Source organism: Falco punctatus (assembly GCF_963210335.1).
Source record: "Falco punctatus genome assembly, chromosome: 13".
In the NCBI taxonomy this organism is placed as follows: Eukaryota; Metazoa; Chordata; class Aves; order Falconiformes; family Falconidae; genus Falco; species Falco punctatus.
Genome location: NC_137593.1, coordinates 23,680,755 through 23,698,673, shown reverse-complemented (window position 1 = coordinate 23,698,673; position 17,919 = coordinate 23,680,755). Strand labels below are relative to the sequence as shown.

General features: G+C 44.8%; 1 protein-coding gene across 3 annotated transcripts; it reads left to right on the top strand.

The window, feature by feature from the left end:
• The first annotated feature begins 8,173 nt into the window (after window positions 1-8,173).
• LOC308072473 (lysophosphatidic acid receptor 6-like) lies at window positions 8,174-17,033 on the top strand. 3 transcript variants are annotated; one of them, XM_080409416.1, is made up of 3 exons: window positions 8,174-13,322; window positions 14,838-15,132; window positions 15,803-17,033. In XM_080409416.1, the coding sequence occupies exons 2-3, from the start codon at window positions 15,085-15,087 to the stop codon at window positions 16,751-16,753; spliced, it is 999 nt and encodes a 332-aa protein (XP_080265542.1). In that variant the 5' UTR covers window positions 8,174-13,322; window positions 14,838-15,084; the 3' UTR covers window positions 16,754-17,033. The 3 variants fall into 3 exon arrangements, with proteins under 3 accessions (XP_080265542.1, XP_080265543.1, XP_080265541.1); XM_080409417.1 differs by having other exon boundaries at window positions 14,825-15,132; window positions 15,823-17,033; XM_080409415.1 differs by having other exon boundaries at window positions 14,825-15,132.
• Window positions 17,034-17,919: the final 886 nt, after the last annotated feature.

Here is a 17,919-nt window from a genome sequence, read left to right as displayed (position 1 = left end):
CAAAGGTGTCACTCAGCTTTTTAACCTAGCTGGACATGAAGTCACAGCCAAATTTTAGGCACCATCATTAAATGAGCAGATGTTTCCTTTCTGGCAGGCTGTCAGAAGCAGCAGGGCAGCACCTGGGAGCATCAAGTGGCCATACCCTCCCCACAGGGTGCATCCTGTTGTGCCTGTGCCAAGTGAGCAGAGCAGGCGGCCATGGGGACCCTGTGTCAGCCTGAGCCCCGGTGCCCTGGCAGGTCTGCAGGGACACAGCCAGGCCAGGGCTGGGGCTGTGCCCAGCAGTCAGGGCAGAGCCAGCAATGCAGGAGGCTGGATGCAAGTGTCCCCGAGCTCTGCTTCATGTTGCTCCTCCACAGCAGTCTGATTTTGGGTAGCTCCTCTCAGGCACCTGCTGCCAAGCCCCATTTGAAGAAAGGTTTGGAGAAAAGGAAGATGTTATAGATCCCCTTGGTGCACTCAGGGCCATGACAGTGACACTCACAGCTGAGCCATGGTCCTTTTAAATATGCCTACTAGTGCATCACATACAGGTGATGTTGTCCATGACTCACCTCTGTGGCTGGAAACCTCTTTAACAGCAGGCTCTCATGAATCACAAGGTATTGAAAAATTTTCAAATTATTAAAGAGTTCAACTCCAGTCTTTTTCTGTGATGTGCTTGCATACTTCTTTAACACAAGCACAGCCTGGAGAGCAGCAATGAAGCTGAGGCATGTTGAAAGCTGGTTCCTAAAGGACAGAGTGCGTAACACATACTCGCTGCACTGACAAGACCTGGCACACAACTTCAAACCAATTCTTTTGCAAAGGTCAGTAAATCAAAAAGCACATATTATAAACCAATATAAATAAACCACTGTCTGCTCTCCATTGCCACAGGCAGCTGAGCTACCAACACACACTAGCAGAGTGATCCCAGGAGCACTTTCAGTCTTTCAACAAGTGCAGAGTTTCCTATGGGACAAATGAAGAGCTACGCTCTTCAACCAAAATTTATTTCATTTTTTTAAGTGGTTGCACCATCTAGAAGACCAATACATCACAATCCTCCTCCGGGTCCTAAGGTAATATGAATTACTCCAATTTTTAACATTCTGGGCAACATGTTTCTGTCCCTGAGCATGGCCTCAGCCGAAATGCAAACCCTCTTCCATTCCTGAGCCTCACACCTAAAATTTGGCTCAGCCTCACATTTCAGTTCTCAAAACTGGTTTGTGACTCTGTTCCTTAAATTGAATAAGGTTCCTTCCCAAACTTCCATTTTGCTTGTCCTCTAAACCTCCATCTAAGGTAGGAAGTTATCTCCCAGGCCAGGGAAAAGGACAGCTATCCCTCCAGCACCCACAGTGGTCACAATGAGCAGTCATCCTCATGCTCCTCCTGCTCCACGGGCATCCTCTGCCTTCTTGTGTTGCTCATTCAGGGAGCTGCTTGTCCACGGGGCTCTTTACCCAGGCTTGACACTTGCTAGAAAGCCACAGCTGGGACTCTTCAGAGAATCTGCCCCAGATTTCCCTCAGCAATGAGAAAAAGCTGCTTTTTCCTGTACATTAAAAGGCATGGGGTTGAGTCACCTTTCTTTTCATTTCTGAGAGCTGGAAGACCTGAAGGTCTTGTATATTCCTGGGGGTGGAGACGATGGTGCTATGTAAAAAGTGAAGAACTGGGGGTAATGAAATGACTGGTGTGCAATATGAAAAGAACATGAACATGAAAACTTTTCCTGGGTTTCCTTCTTGCTGGGGGGTTCACTGCACAGCACCCAGATGCTTCTCAATCACTCACCCAGGTTTGCCTTCAGCAGCACCACACAGCCCAGGTGTCTCCTGTAGCTTGGTATAGGAGACAGACCTATCTGAAATGAAATTAAACTTCTTTAAATAATGAAAACACCTTAAAACACAGCACTTTACCACAGGCAGAGAGATTTCTGAAAAGGAGATCGCCCATCTCTGAGCATGGCCCGCCAGGAGAAAGGTGCAACGTGGCAATATTTAGGCTACCACAGAGCCAGCGCTGGGGGCCTGCCTGCTTTTCCTGCCTTTCTGTTGGGCACCAGCTGGCCCTCGGACTCCTGCAAGCTGGAGGGGAGCTTAAAGACAAGTTGTGCTTCCTCCATGCCCACACGCCACAGCAATGCACGACCTGGCTGTAAAAACTCAGCTGAATGCAAAACAAAAGCCAGCACTCACGTTCACTCGGTGGTTCCAATATGTACAAAGAGAAGCGGCACAGTGTAACTAGAATTGAGTTAACAAATACAAATGGTTTGGGTTTACAACAGCATTGTGTACCTCTGGTTTTTTTCCTAGCCTGTTGCTTACTCGTTGCTAGGACCAGGCTGTAAATATCTGTCCTGCTGAGTAGCAGCTGCCTCTAGCAGGGGTCACTTGGACATTGGTGTGGAAGGTGCTATTGAGCAGAAGAGTGGTAAGCCACAATTATATAATGCATGCATTTCTTTGTAGGGGAATTACAATTAAATTACCGTGCATGGGTTTTCCTCCAAACATGTATCTTCACCTCAATCCAGTATCATAAGCAAGAGTTCTCTTATGCTGAAATGGTCATTATTTCTTAGTTTGATAAATCAGGTCGGGTTAAAAGAAGAAGAAAGAAAGCAAAACCACTAGTAACTTTAGTATCATTACTCTTTTTTTCGTACTCAAGAAGAACACATTTTAAACCACTAGTTATAGTTCCAGTAAAAGATTTGGCTGAATTGTGGCTGGCTATATACGCTGTTAAACTGCAGTTTTAGAACCTTGGACTCATCTTGATCTCAAATTTGATCTAACTTTTCACAAGTTTATGAGATACAGAAGGAACAAAAGAAACAATATTCTGGATCCTGGCACAATTTACTCAGAAGAACCAGGTGTCAACACTGCAAAACATGAACCAAGCGTCAACTCCGCAAAAAACTGAACTATGGTAGGAATATTTTTTTAAAAAAATCCTGTAGTTAAAGAAAAAGATATTCTAACACTTTCTCCCCCTCCCCCTTTTATTCAGATCACAAGCCTGACTGCTAAATCAAGCCCTAGTTAGTTTTGCTTCAGTGGTTGTGGTTATTTACAAAGACATGCTCAAGACCAAAGAAATTTTATGCTAAATGTTTAAATACTTGACTTTAGAACTGCTTACTGGGAAAACAACAGGAAAAGGATGTGGCCTGATAAATGCTTGTAACAACTTCATCAGCGTTGTATTTATTCATATGAATTTGATTTCACTACGAATTAGTAAGTGTGAGAAGTCTGAAGTGTACGCTATCACGGTACAAAATTAGCCATTAAATAAACTCAGTTTTCAGGCAGGCAGACATTTTCAAACTCACGGCAGCAAGTGCTGTCTGCTAAAACCCTTTAAGCCTTTCACTGAAGGTGCGGAATGGTGTAGCCACAGCCCCTGCATACCAGCCCTGTGAGGAAAGCAAGAGACGGCCAGTGCAAAGAGGAGGGGGGAGAGATCATGAAGGAGAGAGCAGGAGCAGGGGCTCTCCCTTTGTTTGGTTGAAACCCAGGTTGTGGTGCCCTGTGGCCTGTTTCTATAGGGACTACATAGCTAACTATACATATATAGTGTGGCATATGGTTACATACAGATACAAAGGCTACCTTAGAGTACAGGTGGCATGAACCTCTCCCTACCCTAGTTCTGCAGGGCAGGCACACCCTGCACACACCTGCAGCAAGGACAGATGGAAAAAAATACAGAAAGCACATAAGGACAAAAAAAGCCCTCACCATTTCAGCTGAAACCCTGAGAAAAGGTGAAAAGACCATCAATCCCCTTTCCTCCGTCTTTCCTCTCCCTCCCATTGTGTCCTGTCCCTCCCCATGAGCATGCACAGATAGACAGCAAGCAGGGGCTCCATCACCCCTGTCTGCGTCAGGCCCCTACAGCTCCCTTAGAGTTCTGTTTTAGAAGTTCTGTTTTAGAAGAAACAAATAGTAAAAAGTGACCCTAAATTTGGCCTTACTGAACAGCTAGGGGTGCAAGAAACCATAACAGAAATATCAGCTTAAGCAATAATATGGAAAGTCCTTACTTGCAAATGTGATCAAAACCCACCACTTCCACAGTGTAAAAAAAACCCAACAAAAAAAACCCAACCCCTTATTCGTATTATATTAAACTGCATTTCTTTTTGTCTCAAAGCCAAGAACTTAGTAGGATTCAATGGAAAAATAGAAAGATGCAAACCAATTGGTATTATGCAGAACTGCTTCCCTTAAATCAGATAACAACTTCAGGTAATAACTTACAGGTTATTTCTTGAGACAATGATTGAACCTTTCTCTCCCTGGACTCTGCAGTCTGAGGGGCCCAGAGGATTAAACACGCCACTTGCTGAGTGCTTTTCTGAACAAACTTTTAAGTCTGTTCATTGTGTCCTGAATGCGGTTCAGCAAACGCTTTTCTAAGGACAACGTGAGAGCAAAGCTATTCTGTACATATTGCCCCACAAACATTAAACTTCACATGTTCTTCAACTTATAGGTAGACCAACACCAAGGGGATTATTACGCTGTTGAACAACAGGGCTGCTGGTTGTCTGGCTTCTTCAGGCACTTTGGTCCACTGCTTTGGTTTACAGGCAGCACTGGTGACAGCCTGCAGGACGGGAACAAGCCAGTGACCACTGCTCAAACAGTCTTGGAAAGTCCTGGTGAATGCACATGCCAGGGGCCCTGGCTCCTGTCCTGACTGTCCCACAGAAGAGCCCCTCTCTGCCCCATCCCACAAGGAGCTCTCCTTCCAGCAGCCTTGAGGCCAGACAATAGGAAGATCTCCACAAGGTCATCGGCAGCCAAGGTGCTGCATTCTGGGGTGCATCAGGCACAGTACAACAGATTGTCAAAAGCGGTGATTATCCTGCTCCATTCAGCATTGGTATGGTCTCATTTTGAACACCATGTGCCCTTCTGGGCCCCACAATTTAAGAAGGATGCGAAGGCTCTTGAATGCCTCCAGAGGAGGGCAACAAAGCTGGTGAAAGGGCTGGGGGGAATGTCATACAAGGAGTGGCTAAGGACTTTGGGCTTATCTAGCTTGGAGAAAAAGAGGCTGAGGAGTGACCTCATTGCTCTCTACAGCTTCCTGAGGAGGGGATGTGGAGAAGGAGATGCTGATCTCTCTTCCCAGGTATCCAGTGATAGGATGCATAGGGATGGTTCAAAGCTGCACCACGGGAGTTTTAGACTGAGCATTAGGAACCATTTCTTTACCAAAGTGGTGGTCAAACACTGCAACAGGCTTCCCAGAGAGGTGGTTGATGTCCCAAGCCTGTCAGTATTTAAGATGCATTTGGAGCATGCCTTGGACAACGTGCTCTAACTGGGTCAGCCCTGGAGTGGTCAGGCAGTTCGACTAGATGGTCATTGTAGGTCCCTTCCAACTGAAATAGTCTATTCTATTCTATCAGTCAACTGCTTTTATAAATAGGGCTGGAAATTCAGAGTTCCCTTTCTGCACCCAAATGTAGTTATTGCGGAGTACTCTTCTAAGAAGAGAGAGCATCTCAGAAGCTAGTTCTTGCAAAGGTACCTAATGCCAAATGGTAACAATGACAAGGGACACAAATATATTAGAAGTCTTCCTCTTCCTCTGCTTTTCATCTGAACATGAAAGGAATGATGGAATGGACTTCCTTCTGCATAAACTTCTCACTGTTAGCGACCAAAGCTATAAAACCCAACACCTCAAGAAAAAAAGACACTTTAAAAAGTACTATCTCAAAGGTAAGTAAATTGCAAATGTGAGAAATGGAAACAAAAATGCTCAGACTATTTTCTATGATTCAGAGACACATGGGCTGCCACACACATGTTTGACACAGGAGAAACCAAGCGCTTATCACCGCTTAACAGTAGTCTAAAAACCACCAGCAGCACTGCAATAGACTTTAGTGTAACCAAACAGGCATTTCAGCTAGCACCTGTGACTGTTGTGAGAAAAATTGTGCTGGCAAGGCAAGGCAAGGCAAGGCATGAAAAGAAGAAAGCCTTCTGCTAAACGTACAAGAGATGTTCGGACGAAGAAACCAAATATTTAGAAGTACAGATTCTTTCTCTAAGCTGTATCACCTTAAAAAGAGTAATAATGGAAAAGAAATGATAAATTTTGAGTGTTCAGCAAATTGCCGTAATTTAGGTGACTAAATGATAAGTGCTTCTGCGCAAATAACATACCGACAACACTTGCACAACAGTGCAAGATCTGCTTGAAGGCCACCACTTCCTGAGTTCAGCTACAGAAAAAAGGAGGGAAAGAAAGACATTCTTCTCTTAATCCTTGCTGAAATCTGCACAGACTATAATTGCAGAGACACTATGCTTTTATCCCATTATACACAGCCTCACTCTAACTGAAGTGTTATTGAAATTAAATAGAAAGACTGAAAGATTTAATTGAGTGATCACATTCTATATGGAAAATTACATGAAATACACGTTTAGTTAACTCCAAATATGAAAGCGCAGATATTCAAATTATTTCTGAAGAACGTATGAATTCTAGAAGGATTGTGAAGATCCAGACATGACTGAGGCAATGCTGTCTCTCATGGGCTGCAGACAGGGAGCTCAGTCCCAGGAAGGAACAGGCTAAAAATAGTGTATTGGCATTGGGAGGGAGATACTGGAATCTGGGAAAACACTGCAGGTTTCTTGTATCACCTTTGGAAAATCCTTTTGTTTATCCCTGCTTCAATGCCCCACATGCAAAATGGAGAAGGTAACGGACGCTTGCTACACCACCAGGATGACACCAGAACAGTTACATTTAGGAGAGACATTTAGACAGAAAACCGCACACTTGACAGCACCAAGCAGGCAAGCCTGCCACGGCGCATTGCCATGGCCTGTGTAAACACCCACATCACCCTGAAATGCTGTAGTTAGGGACAGCATACGCCACACCTCATCAGCACAATGCTTTGCAGAGTTAATATTTGATACAGAGGTTGTAAGGTTAGTGAAGCGCCAAACTGACATATCCAACCATGCATACAACAAAAGAGAGGGATTTTCATTAACAGCCAAATCCTCTGCGCACTCTACCCCAGTGATAGCAAAGTTAAATCTTACTAGTACCTCATGATATAATAAACAGATGCATTGCTGCTGGCCTGTTAATGTTAGAGTAGACCATGAGCTGACAGCACAATAGTGGTAGATACAGTTTACATCGTGAAGTAATAGAGCAGAGGACAAAAAAAGCAAAATGAGTTTCAAAATAAGTGTTTTTAAGTTGTCATCATCCTCCCATCCCCCCACCCCACCCCCAGTAAGTCTTTTGGAAATGTATCATTCTGTAAAAATATTTCCTTTGAGGAATATGTTATCAATGTAAATTCAGGGAAAAGTAGTGCTGGCAAATTCTGACTGCTGTCGCTGCACTTCTAATTAATTCATCTCAATGCTACTTATCTCAGCTCAAGAGGTTTGCTGCCTTTCAGTTTCTGCTACCTTGGGAAGACCAGAAACCATGATTCAGCTGGCAATCTACCTGCTTTTCCTGTTGAGCAATTCTAACAAACAAACTGCCTCTACTAAACACTGGAAAATTTAAGTTGCAGTATCATACAATTGGGATGTTGGGATTTGTTAAGAAATGTTGCTGAAGCAGCAGTTGTTAGGTAATACAGTGAATCAATATTAAACTGGTTCCCTAAAATACTAAATATATATAGATACATCATTTTGGTATTTTCAACAAAGATGCTACAATTGTCTGCTAAACAGATACATGCATATCACATTCAATATATGGCATATATGTGTAAGGCCTCGGTAGAAAAATGCTGTGGGATATGGGAAGAGGAAAGTCTGGAACCTAAGGGAGCCTTTATGATCAAGCTTTGCTTATTTCCTAAATTGCTTACTGCTGGAAGCATTGTCAGCAACGGGAACACAGTTTCTTATGCTCTTCCCCTAACATCCACTGCTGGCTTCAGTCAAAGGCAGGACGCCACATTAGAAGCGCTTTTTCTTTCATCTGAAATGACTCTTATGTTCTTCTTTTTGTTATTTTCTCGCAGTGACATCCAATGGTGTTCCTTCCCTGCTACAAGGGCTGCCGTAAATATGCTTAACAATTTCTCACCCACTCATGCTGTGCCATTACACAGGCCCCAGAAACAAGGCAAGGAAAACTGACCTTTCCCATTAGGAAGAAATGGAGCTGTGAGCCATGTGGGGTCTGGTTGAGACTCTCCTGGTTACTATGGGATGCATCCCAGCAGGATGCAGTTCCTCAGTCATACGAGCTGCCCAGTTGGCTCAAAATGTGTACAAATGGCTTTTGGAAAGGAGGTCCAGTTACGCAGTTACTTTCCCAGAGTTGTACATGTGTTTCTGCGGTGTGAGAAATAAAATGAGATCTCTTTGATCATCTTCAGTAAGTGATTTTTTTTTTTTCACCTTGCAAAATTACAGCTGAAGTGCCAGTCTCATGATGCTGGGGGAGGGGTCTTACGGTTTGGAGGTTGTATGATCTGTTAGGAAGTAGCTGATTTATGAAAATGCTGTCTTGAGTCTTTCAAAGGCAAATATGAGTTGAAGACCAGTGTAGCTAATGGTTTGAGTAGGAAAAAAAACCAGACCAACAAAAATACCTTAGAAGTGTCAAAATGACTCAGCCATTAGGCTGGAAAGAGGCATACACTCTCATGGGGTATGTAGGGCCCTCAGCCAGGGTGCCTGAGTCCCGCATGCATGCCTGCTCCGTAGAGTCTGAGAGTAACTAAAGGTGCAAAAGCTGCAACACAAGAGACAGATCTCCACCAGGTTGTTGCTGTTGGTGCTGCAGCTTGAGTGTTAGCAGAATAAGGATGTAGGGGAATGAATGCCTGAATTGCCTGGGCCTTAGATTAGAACGTAGTAGAAAATTTCAGAAAACGAGTTTATTTTCCTTTTGGTATACTCAAATGTCACCAGTCTCAAATTTCACCAATCTGAAAGCACTGACACAAAAAATACCCACCTTGCTGACCTGGCCTCAGGAGTCCCACAGGAACATCCTCAGCTGATTTCTCTGTGGAAACTGAGACACGCCTCTCCACAAATACTAGATCACTTCACAACTGAACATGTCAGGGCTCAAAGGGAGAAAGCACCTTACCTGCTCTCCCAAGCAGCAGATTTAGCTCCCTCAGCATTGAAAGGAACCTTCTCCACTGGAACACTTTTGGCCCTGGTGCACAGCCAAGGTTTGGTGGTGCCTCTCTCAAGCTGTAGAGTCCTTCCAGAGGACATTGAAGACCAGTGAGAAGACCATTGCCTGGGGTCAGACCTCTGTACCAGCCCAGCACCTTCCTGGCCCTGACCTCTCAGCTTTACCAGCAAACCACAGGTAGTACTTATGATCAGTTCCTCTACAGAAAAGCTCCATTCCAGCCGTTTCTGTGCTTCGGCCCTCCCAGCCCATCACTGTCAGACTTTTGGCTCTCCCTTTTCTCATCGTTCCTGAGCTGTCCATGATGTGGATGGTGAAGCAAACACAGAGGCCAGTGAAGACAGGGCAAACACAGAGGCTGGTGAGTCTAGTGCTTGGCTGACGGAGACAAGTTGGGGGATAAGCCGTCTGAGCTACAGGATAAGCTGTTCCTCCTGGTGATCAACCACAGATAGAGACAAAGACATAACAGAGCTGAAGCTTCTCATTTCCCCTGTAGCCACGAGATGGAGTAACTCAATAACAAATGGCTCTGCAGAGCCACCAGATTTAAGTGATGGGACATTTCATCCAAGTTCTGGCTCACACAGAGGCTGCAGGCAGCCCTGGTGGTATGCTGCAATGACCTAAGGCGAGTACATGGTCCATGGCCCTTGACAGGCAGGAGCTGGCTCCAATAGCCTCCTGACCCACGTGCCAGATGGGACACAAAGAGGTTGGCATTCCTGGGTGCCACCCAGTGAGGCCTCATAGCAGGATCAAGAAGCTGTCAGCACCTCATGGCAACCCCAACCAAGCACACTCTAGCAGTAAAAGCTCCTCTGGGACCATCCACACATAGCTCTGTTGCGGCCTCCATTGCCCAACCTCCTGCTGTTTCCTTCTGGCTGGCTTCTGAATCCTCCTCCCCAGCACAGAGCTAGAGCAGACATTCAAGAAACTAAAAGCAGGGGCCTGGGGACATTGGAGAGGTGAACGAAACTGAAAAGTGGAGAAGACTTGAAGGGCATCTGGGGGAAATCAAGGAAGAAAGCAAGGGAATTACAGCAGTGGATGTTCTCTCCTCTCCAACAGAGCAAATATTTTTCTCATTGGTTAGACTCTGATTTAGATCAAGAAAAAAACACTACGTCTCCACTGCACAATCCTGTCTGCTGCAGTGGTTACTGATTTAGCTCCTAAACTGGAAGGATGTCAGCAGCACTAGCCCCATACTGACACTTCTTGAAAGCCAGGCCTGAAAGCTGAACAGCCAGGACCATGGCACTGCTGTCTGTAGTGCAGTCCAGTGTCAGGGCGCAGCAACAAACTGGCAGTGCCTTGGGATGACTGGCACAGCAAGGAGGAGGTCAGCCCCAAGGGCAAGCACAGGGAATCCGCCCAGCTTCAGTGCCACCCAACAGCACATGCATGGCCTGAAAGGGAGGTCTGTGTGGCAGCAGTGATATGGCAAAGTCCTCAACACCAGCAAAAAAAATACAAATGAACAGCTCCACTGCCAGGAAAAAGGAACACGATGCATTCAGCATCTGAAATCACACAAAGCAGCAGGTGCTTCACATGCTGATGGCATCAGTGACATACATAGAAGTGCCAAAGACAGAGCAGAGTTTGTAGGACGCAGTCCTCCTCCCAGGTCTGCAAGAAAAGGAAAGCATGCTTGGTCTTAAGGACTTTGAGAAGAGTCACATCCCATTAGCACAGAGTATGGCCTGCAGCAAGAAAAGGTACCTTGGCTCCCTGCAGCTTTCTCACCCCTGCATCACAAGAAAGCTATTAATCAACAGCCTGAGCCCTTCATGGATTGTCCCAGTCTTTCCATTATGCTGGCTGCTCGCTCAGTTTCATTTTCCTCTCTCCATCAGCCCTCAGCATCATCCTTTTTCACCCTTTCAGTTCTGAAGGGAGAGGAGCCTTCACACCTCATCCCAAGTGCATTTGTACCCCCTGCATGCCTTCCTGGTCATTTCTTCTCAGATCCCTCCCTAAAAAAACTCAGAAGGGTGTTTCCTGGAAAAAAAAAAGCAGACCAAGCACTGGTCACTGGCAGTGGCTAAACTATGATGTGCCAACACTGGAATTGCTACTTCCTCCTCCTCCTCCTCCCCTTTCCAAAGCATCTTTCTGCAGACATGTAGCCACATAGGATTTTGTGCAGTGAGCACACCCAAGGAGGCAGGCTTCTGGGCAGCCTCTGGCAAGGTGGGCAGCACTTGGGTGGCAGGAGAACATCAGTATCAATGAGAAAATGAGAGAGAAGAGAAAGCTCCAAGTGTGTGAAGGGAAAACTTGAATGCATGTCCTGGTTTCATCTGGGATAATTTTCTTCTTAGTAGCTGCTGCAGTGCTGTGTTTTGGATTTGGTGTGAGAACAATGTTCATAAGATAGTGATGCTTTTAATTGTTGCTAAGTAACGTTTATGCTAAGTCAAGGACTTTTCAGTTTCTTAGGTCCTGCCAGCGAGAGGGCTGGAGTGGCACAAGAAACTGGGATGGGACACAGCCAGAACAGCTGACCCAAACTGGCCAAAGGGATATTCCATAGCACAGAATGTCATGTTGAGTATATAAGCTGGAAGAAGCTGGGGGGAGGAGGAGGAAGGGGGGTACATTGGGAGCGATAGCATTTGTCTTCCCAAGTAACTGTTACATGTGGTGAAGCCCTGCTTTCCTGGAGGTGGCTGAACACCTGCCTGCCAATGGGAAGTAGTGAATTAATTCCTTGTTTTGCTTTGCTTGCCTGGCTTTAGTTTTATCTATTAAACTGGTTTGATCTCAGCCCACGAGTTTTCTCACTTTTACTCTTCCAATTGTCTTCCCCATGCTGATGCTGGGGGAGTGAGCAAGCAGCTGTGTGAGGCTTAGCTGTGGGTTAAACCACGACAAAAGGGAAGAGAGAGCATCCTCTCTGAGCATTGACGGCAGCATCAGAACTGGCACACGCAAACCCCGAAGCAGGGCAGGAGCACAGAGAGCCCTCAGGCAGCTGAGCTTACGTTGTCACATGCTCACAGCAGCTTCAGTTCCCACCACCCTGGCTGATTCAGGCCCCAAATACCTCTTCACACTCATGGTACCTGCCTGTGTTGTGGGGTTTTTTTGTTAACACTCAAAATGCAGTCATGGTCACAAGACCACCACTGGATACCCAGAAGTAAAACACAGCTGAGGAATGCGATGAGGTATTTTTTGCTCAGACCTTCTATAATGGTTTTTTCCCCTTGATGGTGTTGCTTTGTTTTTTTTCCGTAAGTAGAGTAACTTCAACTAAAATACCATGGGGAAACCCCAAGTACTATTTCTTCCCTTGTCTCCTATCCCATATCTATTTCACAAATGCACAGTTTGAATTCAACCAATATAATCCTCGGTTTTGATATTTAAGGGGTTTGCAGAGAAATAAGCAAAACTACCCCTCTGGCCTTTCTTTTCCCCTTTGGTAAGAAGATGGCAAACATGCACACAATGGTGGGAAAAAAAATATTCCCTTCCCCCCTGAACAAAATCAGCACCAGACACTCTCCATGGGTACATTCACCATTCCCTAGTAGTACAAACAGATTTAGGAGTGACCTTTGTCTTTTTTTAAAATACCAACCTGAAGTGACCGTATCAGATTACCTCTGAAAATAAATTATCTGTTTTTCCTTTTTGGTATGATGAAAAGTAAGGGAATCAACGACATCTCAGGATTTAGCTTAAAGCACATTTTGACAGATAATACTCTACCCACGGATGTTACATGCAACCAAAAAAGTCACGTCTTGTAGAAAAAAAAATCAGAGAAAGGTCTGTAGGGTCAGAATTTCCTTCTCTGTTACTGGAGAGTATTTTAGATGGGTGACTCACAGAGACACTAGCCCCACAAAGCCATGTATTTACATCCTTATACAAGCTCTGCGTGACATACTATGTACATAGTACGCGTACGCAGACACAGTGTGGGGAGACCGATGTTGTAATGGAAGTACGTCATGAAACGAAAATCAGAAGCACTCCACACTTTCAGACATCCTGTACAGAAGTTATTTTGCATGCAGCTCACTCCACTGCCTTAAAAGAAAACACAAGACTTGAGAATTCTACAAGCTGAGGAGAAAAAGTACAAAACCAGAGCCAGAGACAGCACAAAGGTAAGATGCCAAGAGAGAATATTTCATTGTAGTGAAACCTTGCCTTAAAAGCTTTCATCTTGCTACCAGATATGAAAACTAAGTATATTTTACATAACTTGTTTTGTTTATAACATATCTACTTCTTTTTTTAAGAATGAACAGTTACTCTTTGCATTGATGCTTTAGTTTTTTTCTGTTTTGTTTATAAATCTACACAAGACTCTAGTCTAAAAGGTCTTTGAATTATAGCTAGATTTTTCAGAGGTAAAAATCTTGGTAAGAAGCTGCAATTCTATTTCTCTAGACCCAGAATTTCCTAGACACACTATCAAAAAACAAAACAAACAAAAAAAGACTGAAGAAAAAAAAAGGAAAAAAAAAGACTAAAGAAATCTCTTACAGACGCAATTAAGAACTTTGTCAATATTTATTACTTTTCAGTAATTCCTTAATTAACTTTAAACCTTTTGGCTTTCAGTAGTGTGTTCCCTCCCAGCGTTAGGCTCACAGTGCTTCACTGGCCACAGGGGACCCAGCATACTGGGTTGCCTAGCCTGGGCCACCCTGTATGTAGCAGTAGCTGTCTGAGGGCAGTAGCTCTGTCCAGTTCATCAGTGTAACCCCCTCATATACCACAGGCCACCTGAATGACCCAGTGCAGCTCCCAACAAACTCTCCAGCCCCATGGCTGCAGTGGGGTTTAAATCCCAGGCAGCGAACAACCTGCAGCATAACAAGGAGTGCTTCTCCCCTCCAGCCACTTGGATCCCCAAGTGCTTCACAAACTCAGGCTTTCCCATGCTTTTTTTTTATTTGAGTGAGGGAATTTCATTATTTCCCCTCAAACTCCCCTCAGTCCCTCACAGACAGCAGCAGAACAGGCTGCCCCAGTGAGCCATGTCCCCTCTCATGCCTTACAGGCAGCGGTGCTCTGCAAAAAAAAAGGAGCCTAAGTGCTTTACACAGCCAGCAGCACTGCCTTCTGCAAGGAACTGAGTAAAACCTACACCTGCCACAGCAGGACAGAAGCTGTGGCTGGATCCCTGCACCTGATGCTGCCAGAGGTACACACCCCGCTGCACCCACAGCCCCACCAGCACCCCATTCTCCTCATCATACTGGGTTTCTGGAGCTGGTTTTCTCACTTCTGTAAATTAAACTAGTCACTTAAAGAATCATTCACCTGGCATCAGTGTGTCCCTAAGCAGCAAACAGCCAACCTGCTCTAGCTTCCTAATAGTAATTGCTAGGTTTTAAGCAAGAAATAAATTTCCTTTTTGCTGATCTGAATCGCTCTCAAACCACAGCGCGGGAGAGCTTACCTCTGAAATACTCAGGGAGTGACTTGATCGGCAGAACAGGAACTTTTACTGCACAGTTGACAATCAGTTGACAAATCTGAAATGAAACAGAACGCAGATCAGTAACTCGTGTAGGAAAGGCACTAGGTCATAGTAATAACAATTAGAGAACAGTAGGCAAAAATAATTTCTGGGTGCTGACAGAAAGATCTCTGAAAGGCTTTATTTACAGGTTACATTTGCTGTGACGGAACTGGCTGGAAGAAAGGACCTGTGGTGTTTGCATTTGTAAGCTGTTCTGGCTGAGACCAGTGTAGCAGAAACCAATGAAAGCCTTCCTGCTTCTTATCAGGAGAGTCTGAGGGCAGGATCAAACCAGCACCCTTCTTCTAAAGAAGAGAATTACTTCATGACCCCTGCTCAGAGGGTGCCTACCTCGACATTTTTTGTCCCCTCTTTGTGGAGGAGAAACCAGCTGCATGTTCTCTGAAATCTCTGTCTCTGCAGATGCAAATTTATCCGCTGTGGTAAGTCTGGCTGTTTTAGACAAAAGCTTATGTTTTTAAATTACATTCTTCTTCTAAAGATTTAACCTCTGCTGCGAATAGCCGGCTTGAAACTTCCTGCCTGCTGCTTTTAGCAAGCTTGTCAGAAGGGGCAGAGGTAATCACAGCCCTTCTGTGCCCAGTGGTGGTGGGAGAGGGTGCAGGATGGCAACGACTGTTTGGGAGCTTCACATTAATAAACATTGGGGACCCTTGTGCTCTTGGTTCCCCAAGGTCTCTTACAATAGCTTGATTCAAGAAACCTGACCCAGCTAATTGCTTCCATTGTCATAATCCAAGTAACACTAAAATCAGGGGCTGCTACCCTGGCTCTGCAAAGAGATCGCATCACTCCAAGGGGATGGTGCAGTCATATCTATACTCTGTCCAGCCTAAATTATGGGGCAGCATTGTCTGGGGTAACACGTAATAGTGCAAGTAACGTTTAGACCCCAGAAAGCCTTGCTCCTCCTTGAGCACAACCTTGCCTCAAGACCCCTTGCCACCGAGCAGCTCCATGTTACCGAGAGCTCCAATTTAGCACTAAGCAGCACAACAGGAAAAAGCATCTCCAGGTCTGTAGACACATAGAGACCTCATCAGCATTTGTACCATGTCTTAAATGTGATTTTCATTCTTCCTTATGGGGAAGATGATTTTATTCTCTTCCAGCACACCTGGAAATATGAATGACACCCATGGCAAAAGCAATATCAGCACTATTGTGGAACTGTTCCAGCTCATCACATACACCCCCACATTTACCCTGGGATTGCTGTTCAACGTGATGGCTCTGTCTTTCCTGTTTTTTAAAGTTAAAAAGCTGTCAGAATCTACAGTCTACATGATAGCCCTTATTTTCCTGGATACTTTGCTGCTGTTTACTCTTCCTTTTAAAATCATTTCCTATCACCTTCAGGACCACTGGAACTTGGGGTCTGTATTTTGCTCCACCTTGGAGAGCCTTTACTTCGTAAACATGTATGGCAGCATCCTCATCTCCCTCTGCATCTGTGTAGACCGATACATTGCTATCCAGCACCCTTTCACAGCTCCCATCCTGCGGTCCACCAAGAAAGCTGCTATGGTCTGTGCTGTCATCTGCCTGGGCACTTCAGCTGGGACAGTCTGTACTTTCCAACTGCATGGAAAGGGCCAGAACATCTCATCCTGCTTCCATAACTTCTCCAAGAGCACATGGGAAAATGCAGGCCTGTTAAGCGCCTTGGAGACCATCTTCTTTGGCAGCATGGCAGCCATGACCTTCTGCACTGCTCAGACCATCAGGTGCTTGAGAAAGCACAGAAAAACAGGCAACCCTCAAACACATATCACTAGAGCAGAGAAGATAGTGGTGACAAACCTTGTTGCGTTTTTGGTCTGTTTCACACCGTACCATGTGGCATACTTGGCATACTTTTTGGTGAAGAATAACATAATTCACACCAGTTTTCAGCAAGTGTTACGAGATATCATTCAGATCACCCTTTGTTGGGCAAACCTGAACTGCTGTCTTGATGGCGTGTGCTATTATTTTGTTTTAAAGGAGTCCTTGGAAGACCCATTACAAAATAGTGAAAAAACAGCCACGCGAAAGCCTTGATCCATATGCTGCATGTTAGTTACTTGGGATGATGTGTGGAGAGGCTTTTGTGGGAAGTACATACTTCAAATATTCAGGTCTGAAAAGATTTCATAAAAACCAGAACTGCCCATTCCCAGGAGACAGGTCCTAACTTTTTTTATTTCCTTTCATAACGTTTTGTGTTTGCATTTTCAGGTAAAAAGAAATTGAATTGTTCCTATAAATGGTGATGCATATCTCTTTGGATGTGATTCCTCTTTACTTTGAAAAAAATTATAAAATAAATTGTTCGCTCACATGTGGTAGACTTTTTCACCCTCCCTGTCTACAGCACACCTGGAAACATTCCTTAGGGCTTCAGTCACTACAGACTTGGACTGCCGAGACAGAGACTTGGAATTTATGGTAAAAGGCTTCAGACTAAATTTTGTTGCCTCCCCTGCCCTGATCATTTATGCCCATGCTCACATACATGCACACGTCAGGCTTATTTAAAAAAAAAAAAAAAAGAAAAAAAAAAAGATTGTAACTAAATCCAAAGGCAGCTTTACATTAACATGGGTATAGCAAGATTTCTATGCCATTCCTCCACGGGCTGACTTGCTCTGCAAGATGCAACACCTGTTTCAGCGGCAGGTCTTGTGCCCACCACATCGTACCTCTAACTAATATGGCCACTAGCTCAAGTCCCCAGATAGCTCAGATGAATTGACTATCCCAGTTCCAGGCTTTCTCACCAGCTCCTCTTCTACTTGCAAGCTTTTATCTGTTCCTTCCTGCTTGGTTACAAACCTAATTTCATGAACAGAGCCAAACCAAACAAAAGCATGAAATAAAAAGCCCAAGTCCAATGTAGTGGCAAACACAGGAATCTGAAGGAACATCCCCCACCTTACTGGGGGATAAGGTAACAGCAGCCAGCACACAGGAGGATCCCAGGGGTGAAGCAACCTTTCAGACCTTGGAGCAAGCTGAGCACTACCAATTCCCAACCAAACAAGCAGTAAAAAACAAAAATAAACAAATCCACCAGCAAGAGCTTAACATGCCAGTTAGTTACTTCATATCAGTGCTCACAGGCATCTAGATAAAGTGAATGACAACACACATCCAGCCCAGAGAGAGGCAGCTAGTAAGCTGGGGGACCCCCATCACTGCCTCTGCCACTACCCCAGCGGCAATCT

What these genes read in the sequence shown, in the direction of transcription:
- LOC308072473 (XM_080409416.1), top strand. Translation starts at nt 15,085, where the DNA reads ATGTTCTCTGAAATCTCTGTCTCTGCAGATGCAAATTTATCCGCTGTG. An exon ending in ATGCAAATTTATCCGCTGTG is followed by an intron (nt 15,133 to 15,802) that starts GTAAGTCTGGCT and finishes CTTATGGGGAAG; the next exon opens with ATGATTTTATTCTCTTCCAG.